Source organism: Trachemys scripta, chromosome 3, assembly GCF_013100865.1.
Source record: "Trachemys scripta elegans isolate TJP31775 chromosome 3, CAS_Tse_1.0, whole genome shotgun sequence".
In the NCBI taxonomy this organism is placed as follows: domain Eukaryota; kingdom Metazoa; phylum Chordata; order Testudines; family Emydidae; genus Trachemys; species Trachemys scripta.
In genome coordinates, this window is record NC_048300.1 from 164763523 (window position 1) to 164776128 (window position 12606).

Genomic DNA, 12606 nt, shown 5'->3' on the forward strand with positions numbered 1-12606 from the left:
ACTGCTTTGGCTTCTTCCCGATTTAGATAAGGCCAAAAGCCAGGTTCACATTCATCGCTAATCTGGTGTTTCCTTTCTTGGAGTAAGATTACATCATTTTGAATTCTACCAAGTAAGTAGCCTGAGTTCACTGTTCAGGTGGTATGGCAAAAAATAACCCTGTTTGCCAACCTTGCTGAGGTTAGGAGAGAGTTTTGCTTCCTCCCACAGAAGAAAAAAATAAATCTGACAAGCAAGGGTGGATAGGGATTCGTCCAGTGGATAGCCCAGTTTACCAGCACAAAAGCTAGCCCATAGTAGTCATCAGTACTCAAGAGCATGTCCTGGGATCACATATGTCCCTGGAAAGTGGTTTAAATATTGGAAGAGATGACCATGGTAACCCCCTTTCCAAATGTTATGAGGATACCCTAATGCTTCTAATGGGATGAGCAAATGTGTCCCACATACTATTGAATAAAGCTGTAGTTTTCCTGCCATTCTGAATGAATCCTATGTGTCCACTGACATTTGTAATCATCTTTTGACAAACTAAGCTATATAAATGTACATCCAAAATAGATAGTTCCATAATTAAATTCAGAGATGAAATATTATACCTTTTCTGCTTCTGATTTACATTTTCTCTTACACTATTAAATCTTTTAGCTTAGTCTAGTGCTACAATTTCTAGTCTGTGCTACAATTTCATTTCTTTACAACACTGATAAAAGGCAGCCACCCTCTTATCACTAACGTTTCAACTAATAATGAAATTGTGTTTCCTGTTAATTTTCTAAGAAATGGCTTTAATGACTTTGCCAAGAATGGCTTATAACATCAGCAGTGGGAAAATATCTGACCAAATTAATCTTCCTAAAGATTCAGAAGTTTGAATTTGCACTGAAGGTTGAAATGGAATTTTGACCTTTGTAGCTTTTATTTGAAAGAAGCCTATTGGCATGTTAAATATCTGCTAGCCTCTTATACCGTATTGTATCCAATAACTTCTTTTACAATTTTCAGATAAGTAAGGGAGAAAGTAAGGGGTTATTTGAAATGTAGCAATAATATGAAATGAAGCATCTAACCTGCTAAATACTGAAGACAGAAATATGTAAGTGTTATTCCATGGTTTTATAGCTAATGACTTGTTTGGAAACTGGAAATTTCAATTAATATTGAACCACACAATCAGTGCTCTCCCTTGCAAATCTAATAAATATTTCTGATTTGAATATTTGTCTTACATCAGTAACCCCATAAAAGTTAAGAACAAACTTGTTCAGTGGCACAGGGGTAATAATTTTGATTAGAGAATGTCACAAACTGAAAAATCTGAACACAGATCCAGATTTGGAACTCACTAAAGACTATGGTGTTTGGAACCAGTTTTATTTAGGGCCCCATTTCTAATTACCATTTTTCCTATAGTCCTTTTCTTACTACGGTGTCACTATTCCCTGACCTTGACAAATAAGAAATATTACATATTTAGGCAACAAAATCTATCTGATAAATCATTCCAGAAATAAGAAGGAAATCATGCGTGAAATGAAGGTTAGAGTTTTCAAAACCACATCATTTAACCAGCAGACTGCTAATCAATGTATAGCATTTTTCATGAGGAAAAACAATGTGATGCAGTCATATTTATTGTCTATCTGATGATTTTGCCAAACGTATCATATTCTATTCAACTTTATGACTCCAGGAAAAAGAAAGTGATCTCCTGAACGGGATGGCTCTGTTTAAACTGCAATGCAAAGTCACAGTATCTCAAGTAGATAAATCAACCAACTTGTCTTCTAAGTTAGATCTAGAAATATTCTAACTTTGGTGCCTAAAGTTAGGTACCAAAATCCATATTTAGGCACCCAGGTTTGACTGCTTTGGCCTCAGTCCATGCAACAGTATCTTCATATTCATCATACAATGCTATACAACAACTGGGAAAAATGTAGTCCCATTGGTGGCTATTAAAAGTTTTATTGCTTTATATATTTTATCCCTTGATGACAGAGCTATTAAAGCTTCTAAACACGAGATGAAAATGTGTATACACGTGGTGAGGGAAGTAACAACGACTATTTGTATTTTAGGAGTTGCTTACAATATCTCATTAAGCTGTGTTGTATAAAATGTTACATTGAAGATAAAATAACACACAATGCTCTTGGTAGCACTATATGCCAATGATATTGAAAGACAACAAGTGCTTTCTGCTCAAAAGCTCCTACTGCTCTTCTGTATAGTAAATATCAACAATCAATTTAAGTAGGCTTGTATCATTTTTTGTTTGGGTTATATTTTTACTTTCTATGAATGTGGCAGCTCATTTCAGCAATATGAGGATAGGGCAGTATCATTGAATATGATGGAATATATTTGGGAATGTAAAAATAGATTTGGATAACTTCATAAATGTTATAATGGATTCAGTTTAGTTTTCTAACTTATCTGTACAATCTTTGCTCACCTTTCTCTATAAATGACAATTAAAAATAATAAAATTAATCTCCTTGTTAAGTAACTTAAAAGAGAAAAAAGTAACTCTAAAGGTCTGAAAGAATCCTAAAAATGAGTGGAATAATAATGATTACTGATGGGTAACAGTGAAGATACGTGAAATAAGCCACAGAATATGCTCATCTGTCATAGCCTTTCCAAAGTTAAGTAAGTTACACCCTGCCCTACCCCTAAGAGTTTGGACCAGATATTTAAACCCCATCATCCCTTTCTGCACCTGCAATTTAAGGGCCCAACTGATTGTGAACGTAACTGATCTCTTTTAGATGTTTACTTAAAGATATGCAGGTACAATCAATTATTTAAATATCTAAATAACACCATTTTTTGCCTGCAATTATTTGCACTTGCAAAACTGTGCAGGTGAACAAAACAGGTGAAGTTAAGTCTAGGCTGAAATTCAGGCCCATTTTATTCCAGGCCCACTTACAAGTTCTAATAAAAATGAAATTATTCATAACTACACATTCAGACATGCAGGCACTAGTACAATATTAAAGGAAGGCCTGATTCTCAATGTACTATATCAATATAAAAGACAATATCAATTATGATAATTACACAGGAAAAACAGGCTTTCAGTCTCATGCACCATTTTCCATCCTGATTATCTTTACATGAGAAAGAGGCCAGCATAGATTTTCTTACCTGTTGTTGACCTGATAGTTGAGGTGATGTTGGAAGATCCCATAGCAGGGATACATTCATCATCTTGGGAGTAACCTGCCTGAATGGCCCGCAGGTAACTGTGGCTTCTTGTTCGGAAGCATCCAGGGAGGTCAAGGGCATCCATTGCCTGAGCTTCAACTTCGCTAAACACTGATTCACACACCGACTCAAATTGCCCATTGACCTCTGCTTCACTCATCTGAATAAATAACAACAATGCATTTGATTTTTGACTTGCTTTGTTTGTGATCATCACGGCTTCAACATCTCTCAAGTGGACACCTGTGCGTTGATGAAGAACTGTTTAGCAAATAATTAAAGATTAGGAAACCCTTCTGAACATGTTCACATTTTAGCACTTTACATTAGCCATATACAGTATGTTACATGCAATAAGTTTTAGATGACCATCGTTAGTTTCCATTTGGTATATTTATTTTTAATAAGTATGAAGAACACTAACAGATAAATCCAACATCTGTATACACTGATTAGGAAATCTATCCACTATCACAACTGGGGAGTCAAGACCCATTCAATACCATTTAATTGTATCTGGTCTTCTAACTGAGACATTGAATCAAACTAGTCTGAATTTTCAGACTCTGAGTTATATTTACCCTAGCCTGCAAGCATAGTGGAGAAGTGGACTGAGTAGTGCCTTCTATGCACAACTCAACAAATTTACTGGCCACATAGGTGTGAGTGTACAATGCTCTTTAAAGGGGATGTTGCAGATTGTTCTTTTCCCCTTGCTATGAGGGAGCTTCAGGAGGTATCTATGTCACCCAGTGCCACAATTTAAGCCCAAAATGTGCTGACAGAAGAAAAGAATCACTTGCATTGCAACAGAACAGATGCGTCTGCAGCTGTATGAGTTGCCCTCGATTGGGATGGTGAAGTGTCTGTATGTGATTGAGAGCTAACACCACACTCTGGAGCTTTTTTATTAAAAATTGTCAACAAAAAGCAATACTTGGTCCATGAGTAATTGAACATGGGTGAGGCCTTATTTTTTTTCTTTAGAGACAGGTTTAGAGAGGTAAATGGACCAGCAGGCTGGAAACAGAATGTCTGTATTTAGCTAGGGGACACCAAGGAAACCATTTACAATGGACAAGATAAGTTGGGAACATAAAGATGAGGTAAACAGTAAGCTGTACATGGACAGTGCATGGAGCAGGATTGGTTTTTATAAAGTAAACCCCAAACACATAATGGAATGTCTAGTGAATGTAATGTGATGTGTAAATGTATATAAAGGAAGGGGGTTTTTGTGTGACTTTGGATGTGTGGTATGCCCCATACCCACCCCTTATGGTTGAGTCAGATCAACTCAACATAGCTTTGATGCATGCCAAATAAAGGAACCAAACTGGCAAGACTGAATCAGACTGAATTTGGGGGAACCAAGTAGAAGAGGCCTCAGAGGAACCCTAACATAGTGGCGCCGTGACTTGGATCTGCTCGTCTGGAGCTGGTAACATATATACCCTTAGTATGAGGGTCGCAACCTAGGATTAAGAGAAATGGCATTGGTAGGGTTTAAATATGAGGTAGTTAGCATCATGCTGAAGAAGTGGATTAAATCTAAGGGAGGACCCTATAGACTCCCCAGAGAAAGATTAGAGGGATCCAGGTGAAAAAGGAACTCCAGGGAGTGGTATTCAATTTAAAAAAAAAAAAGAATGTTTGGCAGAGCACAGCAGAGGTCTATTGAATGTCACTGACATTTTCAAAAAACAGGACCCATTAACAGCCATAAAAACAGTATCTAGTTTGTTTGTTTTTATACTAATGCAAAGAAAGCCCAGATGAAAGCAGTGGCTTTACAAGGATTATTTATAGTGGCTAAAATGTTACAAACAAAATGTACTACTTTGAAAAATGAATGCTAAAGCATAAAAAGCAAATCAAAGTTGTAGGAGGAGGAAACAAACTAAATGGAAAAGATTCCTAAAATGTTAAAAAAGAAAATCCAAAGTAAAAGGCAGCCACCCTTGAAGGACTGAATTTAGAGAGTATAGCTGTGTAGGCAAAGTGTACTAAGTTAAGAAATAAGAGCAAAAATCATAAAAAATAAGCTTAGACTGCGGGGGAAAAGTCAGCTAAGAAATGTGTTATTCTAGGAAATAAAATAGAAGTGTTATGGTCCCAGACTTTAGTAGCTAGTAAGGTCTAGGGAAATGTCTTATTAAACAGTGAAAAACTAAAGTGAGTACTTTAAAAAAAGTACAAGCAGCTAAATTTTTGCACAAATTAACACTGGAGATCTTGGAGGGGACTAAATAGTCAGGGGCAGTAAAAGTAATAAAGTGTTAAAAAGGACTTTATTATTTTTACTACCCCTGACTATTTAGTGTTTAGTGTATAAAATGTTAAAAAGGACTTTAAAGTGTTAAGAAAAAGAAAGAAAAAAAAGAATGCTTGGTTTAATAGTGAAACCCAGTTATGGCAATATAACTCAGTGCAGTCATGCCTAGTGAAATTCTTAGTAATCAAATTATGCAAAGGAAGGTCAAGTGGTGACAACTATCACCACTATGCTTTTCTCTCCAACATGACTTTACAGGCACTCTAAAAAAGGGGGGGAGGAGCATTCTGTGTCTGTAATTAATTGTGCTGGCTGCTGCAGGTATAGGGACAATCTAATTTAAATTGTCTGACTGTGGATGAGTTAGTTAAAATCACTGAAGGAATTAGGGATTTCTGTATGGCTTAACTGCTTCTGAATGTAGTAGTGGAAATGCAACCTGGGTACAGCAAAGTAGTGGAAATGTAACCTGTGTAAAAAAATAATTAAAAGCAATGCAAGGGGCATTGATCAGATCAAACAGCAAATTGTGAAAAAAAAGAAAAAAATGTTTTAAAAAAACTTCTTGTCAAAAAAAGTGAAGTGTAACAGTTCACTTACTAAACTCTCAAATAGCTAAAAAAAAAGAGAGAGAAAAAAAAGGAAGTAACAGTAGTAAAACAAAATGTTGCTAGAATACAGCGGTGTTTGGATTTTAGCTGTTTGAGATTTTAGTAAGTTTATGTTACACTCTATATAGTATACATATTTCTGTAATTGCTTTTAAAGAAGTATGGCATTAAGTGAATGTCTTTTAATAATAATATCTTGCGCAATATGTGAGGGATACATGCTATACAAAGTAAAAGCAGCCTAAGGTGATATGGATCAAGAAAACTTGCGCTCTTTTATCACCACAGAAAAGTTAAAAATTTGGCACAAGACAGGTAACACCAGAAGGGTATGAAAATTAATCAGGGTCCAATACCACAAAGTTAAATGTAAAACCACTGTGACTCATACAGTGTGGAAAAAGTTTGTTTTCCCTCCTCAAATACCGTGGAAAGACCATGCAAGGTCTGGAAAGCCCCAGACTTGTCCTGCTGTTGGCATCTAGGGGACATTTACGAGTGCAGGGTGTCTGTTTACAGACAGAGTTGCCAGCATGTGAGTTCATTCTTGGGGGACAGTCTCCAAATTTCACAGGTACAGTTGAGATGCTGGGACATTGGTGAAGTAAAAACTGCTCATGCAGGTAATAACAATTATTGTGTGGTGGCTGAAGAAGACCACTTCCAGTACAGACCCAAGGAATGTTATTTTAATTGGCCTATGTTCTGTTTCACACTTAAATTTCCTGTATTAATAAATGAAAAAAGTACCAGTTTTTATAATGTAATTAAAATAAAAGCAAAGTTAAAATTACAGAAGGAGGCTTTAAAGGCAGAACAAGCCTATAATATCATGGGTGGATAGACCACCAAACCAGGAAGAAGAAGAAGTGGATGAGGCTTTTTAAAACAACTAACAACATAATCCAAAATACACAACTTGGTGGTGATGGGGAACTTCAACTACCCAGATATTCATTGGGAAAATAATACAGCAAGGCAGATTATCCCGCAAGTTCTTGGAATGCATTGGAGACTATTTTTTCTTTCAGAAGGTAGAGAAAGCAACTAGGAGATAGACTGTTCTAGATTTGATTTTGACAAATAGGGAGGAACTGGTTGAGAATTTGAAAGTGGAAGGCAGCTTGGGTGAATGTGATCATGAAATGATAGAGTTCATGATTCTAAGGAATGGTAGGAGGGAAAACAGCAGAATAAAGATGATGGATATCAAGAAGGCAGACTTTAGCAAATTCAGGGAGTTCAAGAGAGTTGGCAGTTTTTGAAAGTGATATTATTTAGGGCACAAGAACAAACTATCCCACTATGTTAGAAAGATAAGAAGTATGGCAAGAGACCACCCTTGCTTAGCCAGGAGATCTTCAGTGATCTGAATCTCAAAAAAGAGTCCTACAAAAAGTGGAAACTAGGTCAAATTACAAAGGATGAATATAAAAAACAACAACACAAGCATGTAGGGACAAAATTAGAAAGGCCAAGGAACAAAATGAGATTAAACTAGCTAGAGACATAAAGGGAAACAAGAAAACATCCTACAAATACATTAAAAGCAAGAAGAAAATAAAGGACAGGGTAGGCCCATTACTCAATGAGGGGGAAAGACAATAATAGAAAATGTGGAAATACCAAAAGGGTTAATAGCAATTGGACATCTAACAAAGTGAATGCCAGTGAAAATGAGGTAGGAGCTGAGAACAAGTTAAAAGTTACTTAGACAAGTTATTTGTCTTCAAGTTGGCAGGACCTGATGCAATACATTCTAAAATTCTCAAAGATCTGACCTAAGAGATATCTGAGCAGTTAGTGATTATTTTTGAAAACTCCTGGAAGATGGGAGAGATTCCAGAGGACTAGAAGAGGGCAAATATAGTGCCAACCTATACAAATGGGAATAAGGACAACCTGGAGAATTACAGGCCAGTCAGCTTCACTTCAGTACCTGAAAAGATAATGGAACAAATAATCAAGCAATCAATTTGCATACACCGAAAAGATAATAAGATGATAAGTAACTGTCAAGAACAAATCATGTCAAACCAACCTAATAGCTTTCTTTGACAGGGTAACAAGCCTTGTGGATGGGGGGAAGTGGTAGATGTGGTATACCTTTACTTTAGTAAGGCTTTTGATACTGTCTTGCATGACCTTCTCATAAACAAACTAGGGAAATATAGCCTAGCTGGAGCTATCTAAAGTTGAGTGCATAGCTGGTTGGAAAAACCATTCCCACAGAGTAGTTATCAATGGTTCACAGTCAAGCTGGCAGGGCAGAACGAGTGGGGTTGTTTTAAGGAGGAGAGTGAAAAATGGTTCTCCTTAACTTCTGAGGATAGAACAAGAAGCAATGGGCTTAAATTGAAGCAAGGGACGATTAGGTTGGAAAAACTTCCTAACTGTGTGGGTAGTTAAGCACTGGAACAAATTGCCTAGGGAGGTTGTGGAATCTCTGTCATTGGAGGGTTTTAAGAACAGGTTAGACAAACACCTGTCAGGAATGGTCTAATTATTACTTAGTCCTACCTTGAGAGCAAGGGACTGGACTAGATGACCTATTGAGGTAGCTTCCAGTCCTACATTTCTAGGATTCTATGTAGAATTACACTCCAGTGGGCTATACCAAAGGAAGGAAGGTTGCACACTCCGGTTCGTACACTGAGCCTATTATTAATGTTGATTCAAATAATTATAACTACTGTTATCTTGGAAATGTGTTGATGGGTAATGAACTTAAAAAAGAAAGCATAGAAAACAGAAATAGAATGCAAATAAAACATATGATAATATAGGAAAGTAGTGGAATGTCGGCCCGGCTTGACATGAATAACTGGACATGGGTGAGATCTCATTTCTTGAGTGACAGGATTAAGGAGGTAAATGGATCAGCAGGCTGGAAATGGAATATCTGTATTAACTAAGATAGGTAAATGGGTCAGTAAGCTAAGAAACAGAATGTCTATACTAGCTAAGAAAAGGGACAACACCCAGGAAACCACTTACAATGGACAAGATAACAATGGATAAGATAAATTGGGAACATGAGGATGAGGAAAAGAGTTAGTTGTACATGGACAGTGAGTGGACAGAGCATGATGTACAGGCAGTGGTTTCTACAAAGCAATGCCAAACGAGTGATGCAATGTAAAGTGAATGTATGCATATAAAGAAATGGGGTTTCTGTGTACCATAGGTATGCCCTATGCCCATCTCTTATGGTTCAGTCTGATTAACTCAGCGTAGGTTTGCTATATGCTGGATAAAGGAGCTTAAATGATGAAACTGGAGTTGCACTGAATTCTTAGGTAACACAGTGGAAGAGATCTTGGGGAAACCCCAACAAAAATAATCTGCTCTGAACTGATGGAAACTATATAAATACCATGTGTCATTGCCATAAATGGTGTTAACTGGTGTTGCTCCATTAAATATAATGGAATTATGCTGATTTAAATCAGATGAGCATCAGTCCTCACATCCTGATTTCATTTTTAAACACTCTTTCTAGCCCTATTGATGTCATATTTTTATTATTATTCTTTTTATTTAGCCAATCACAATATGGACTGAAATAGATTAATGTCAAGTGCTTGGTGTTAAAAAAGAGCTTAATTTTACTCTGTCCATTTACTCCGGACAATTGTTAGTTTCACCATGAATTCGTATGTTTCATTTTAGAGACATTCTGGGATAATTATTAGGAATGTACTAAGTATCTAATTGTAGCATTTGGCTGAGTAACTGGAAATGATATTTGTCCAAAGAGAATTTAGAAGCTGAATAATGGAGAGAGCAGTAAATGACAATAATATGTATTTTATTTAATCATTTATTAAAGCAGAATGAAAACAACAAAATAATATAAATATCTAGTCAATCTCATAACCTCACCAGCCTCCACATCTGGATGATATTGCTTTTTATTACATATTGTAATCAATAACTCTCATTCATTTTGGGGAAAAAATCACTGCAAATTTTCCAGTTTTCATTAATCAAGCATATAGAAATTTCATACAGAATCTCTGAACCCAATGAAAGGCTGTTATTCTAATTTTCTAGAAAGGCATCTTGGCAATTAAATCCACTGTGAAATGAATTATTTTGTCCTTCATAAAATTATCATTTTTATATTTCTAATAAAATTAAGTGGACTAATGAAGTCTGGGAAGGGAAAAAAAAAACTTATTCTGAATCATCTTTTGCTTATACTATTGACCAAGAGAGTTATGATAACTTAGGCCAAGATTTTCAAAAGTTACTAGTAATTTTTGGAGCCTCCCAATTTGAGACACTTTAACAGTGCTTAATTCAAAGGATTAACATTCATCGCTTTGTGAAAATCAGGGACCTTAAAGGCATCTCAGGTTGGGCACCCACAAATGGAGGCACCCAGAATCACCTGTCACATTCGAAAACCTTGGCCTCAGTTAATAATTACATGATCAAATTCCTCACTACTTTTTTCAAACAAAGCTTGTTGACACCAGCAAAATAATTTTAAAATACAGATTGCAAGAGTGAATATATACTTCTTAAATATATAGTCCATCAGTATCCCTCAATTCAGTCCTGAGCAGTAGAAGGTGGGAATGGAACCCACTGAAATAACAGAAATAAAAATACTGAACTGCTATCATATTGATGGAACATGAAGAGTGTGATGTCATAGGAAGGGACCAGGAAACAGCAAAGGCTCAGAACTTGTTAACTGAATGTATTTAGTTTATATTCTGTGTTATTTAATATATATGTTACTGAGCTGGAAAAGGTTGAACACTGAAGTTGCAAAATATGTAGATGGCAAAAACTTATTTACGTTGGTCAAGACTGAAGGACATAGTGAGGAACTTCACTAGGATCTAATTAAGAAAGCTAATTGAGCAAAGGATGGCAAATGAAATTCATTGTTGACAATGGCAAGGTTGTGCATACTGAAAGAATTTGAATCATCATATACAGTACCTTAATGAGTTAGGAAAAGGTCCTAGTCATCATTATGGACAGCTCAATGAAAAACACTTTCTCCATGCATAGTGATGGTGAAATAAGGCAAAGGATGTTAATTTATATGAAGGAAGAAACAGAGAATAATATTTAACATAATATCATTATATAAAGTGATGGTACACCTCACTGAATTCTGGTCATCCCATCTCGACAAGTATGTAGCAGATATAGTAAATGTCAGACAGGGGCAATGAAATTTTTTAAAAGCCTGGACAGACTTCTACATGAAGGGACATTGAAAAGGTTAGGTCTGTTTAATTGAGAGAGGTATGAAGATGAAAAGGTGACATGAGAGCGGTATACATAATAATGAATGGTCTAGAGAAGGGCTGAGTGTTCCTATTCATGCCCTATTACCGTACAAGACAAAGTGGGAACCCAATTAAACTAAAAGGCAACACTGTATATATTTATATGTAGGGTGGCTTTCTTAAAAGGGAAATTCTGATTTTGCAGTTTTTTGGCATAATTTGCAATTTGACTGTCTCTTTTTAATCATACCATCTTCATTCAATACTAAATTACTTGAAGCTTGAATTACTTTGTGACTACTTACATCCTCACTCCTCTAATATTAATCAAGAAAAACAAATTTTCCATTTTTAGTAGCTAGTCCTGTATATGTAGAGAGCCCACAGTAAAAGATTTAACAATAGATTCCCACCTGACTAACACAGCTGGCCTGACTGAGTGTGCTCACTGCTCTCATATAGCTCTGATTCCTTGATCGGAACTTTGGGGAATTGTAGTTTGCGGAGGGATCCATGCTGTGGCCCCCAGGCACATCACTTGCAGCTTGAAGGTAGCTCTGACTATAAAAGAGAGAGGGGAAAAAAGAGGAGGCTATAAAAAAAACTCCAAATGGAATCAGTTTTGACACTGAAAACAGCAATTTGTATTAGCATCATAAATGCACTCCCTGGGGCAAAATTCTTGATCCACATGAAGAGGCACAGTGCTACTGAAGTCAGGAGAGCTGCATCATTTAATATAAGCGGAGAATTTGGTCTTAAGTTCACTACCAAAATGATTTGAAGCATTCAGCATTTTTACTGTAAATGAATATCACTGATATTCCCCTGGCTACAAATGTTACATTTTACTAAAATAAAATGTGAACATCAATATGAAGAATAACTACTGCAGGAATGGAAATGTTTCTACAGGGATAAAAATCGCTCTTCTCTGTCATCCTTTTTTCATCAAGGTGCTGGATTTCAAGATGCCTGATAGGTTAAAAATATCAATACATTTACAGAAGAGCAGCTAAAGAATGTGATTTGTAATGGCACACAGCACAACTGCATAAATCTCCTGAACCGGTCTTTTTACAATGCACCGCTCAAGTTACTTTTCCCTGAGTGTACTGCTGAACCTATGCCACCAACATCATCTCCTGTCTCAGAAGACGGTCTTGTTTAAAGAGACACTGGCCATGTCTTCCCTGCCAATAAAGGTTTTCTTTTTTCTTTAAACACGATAACTAACCCGCAGTAACTC

General features: G+C 36.3%; 1 protein-coding gene across 1 annotated transcript in view; it reads right to left on the reverse strand.

Annotated features, from left to right (window-relative positions):
- Positions 1-12606, reverse strand: part of DLGAP2 (DLG associated protein 2) — a 127723-nt gene that overhangs the window by 60939 nt on the left and 54178 nt on the right. Inside the window, exons 4-5 of the mRNA XM_034766390.1 lie at positions 11771-11918; positions 3157-3376 (exon numbers count right to left, since the gene is read on the reverse strand). Coding sequence (XP_034622281.1) covers positions 3157-3376; positions 11771-11918 — 368 coding nt within the window. The remainder of the gene's footprint in view (positions 1-3156; positions 3377-11770; positions 11919-12606) is intronic.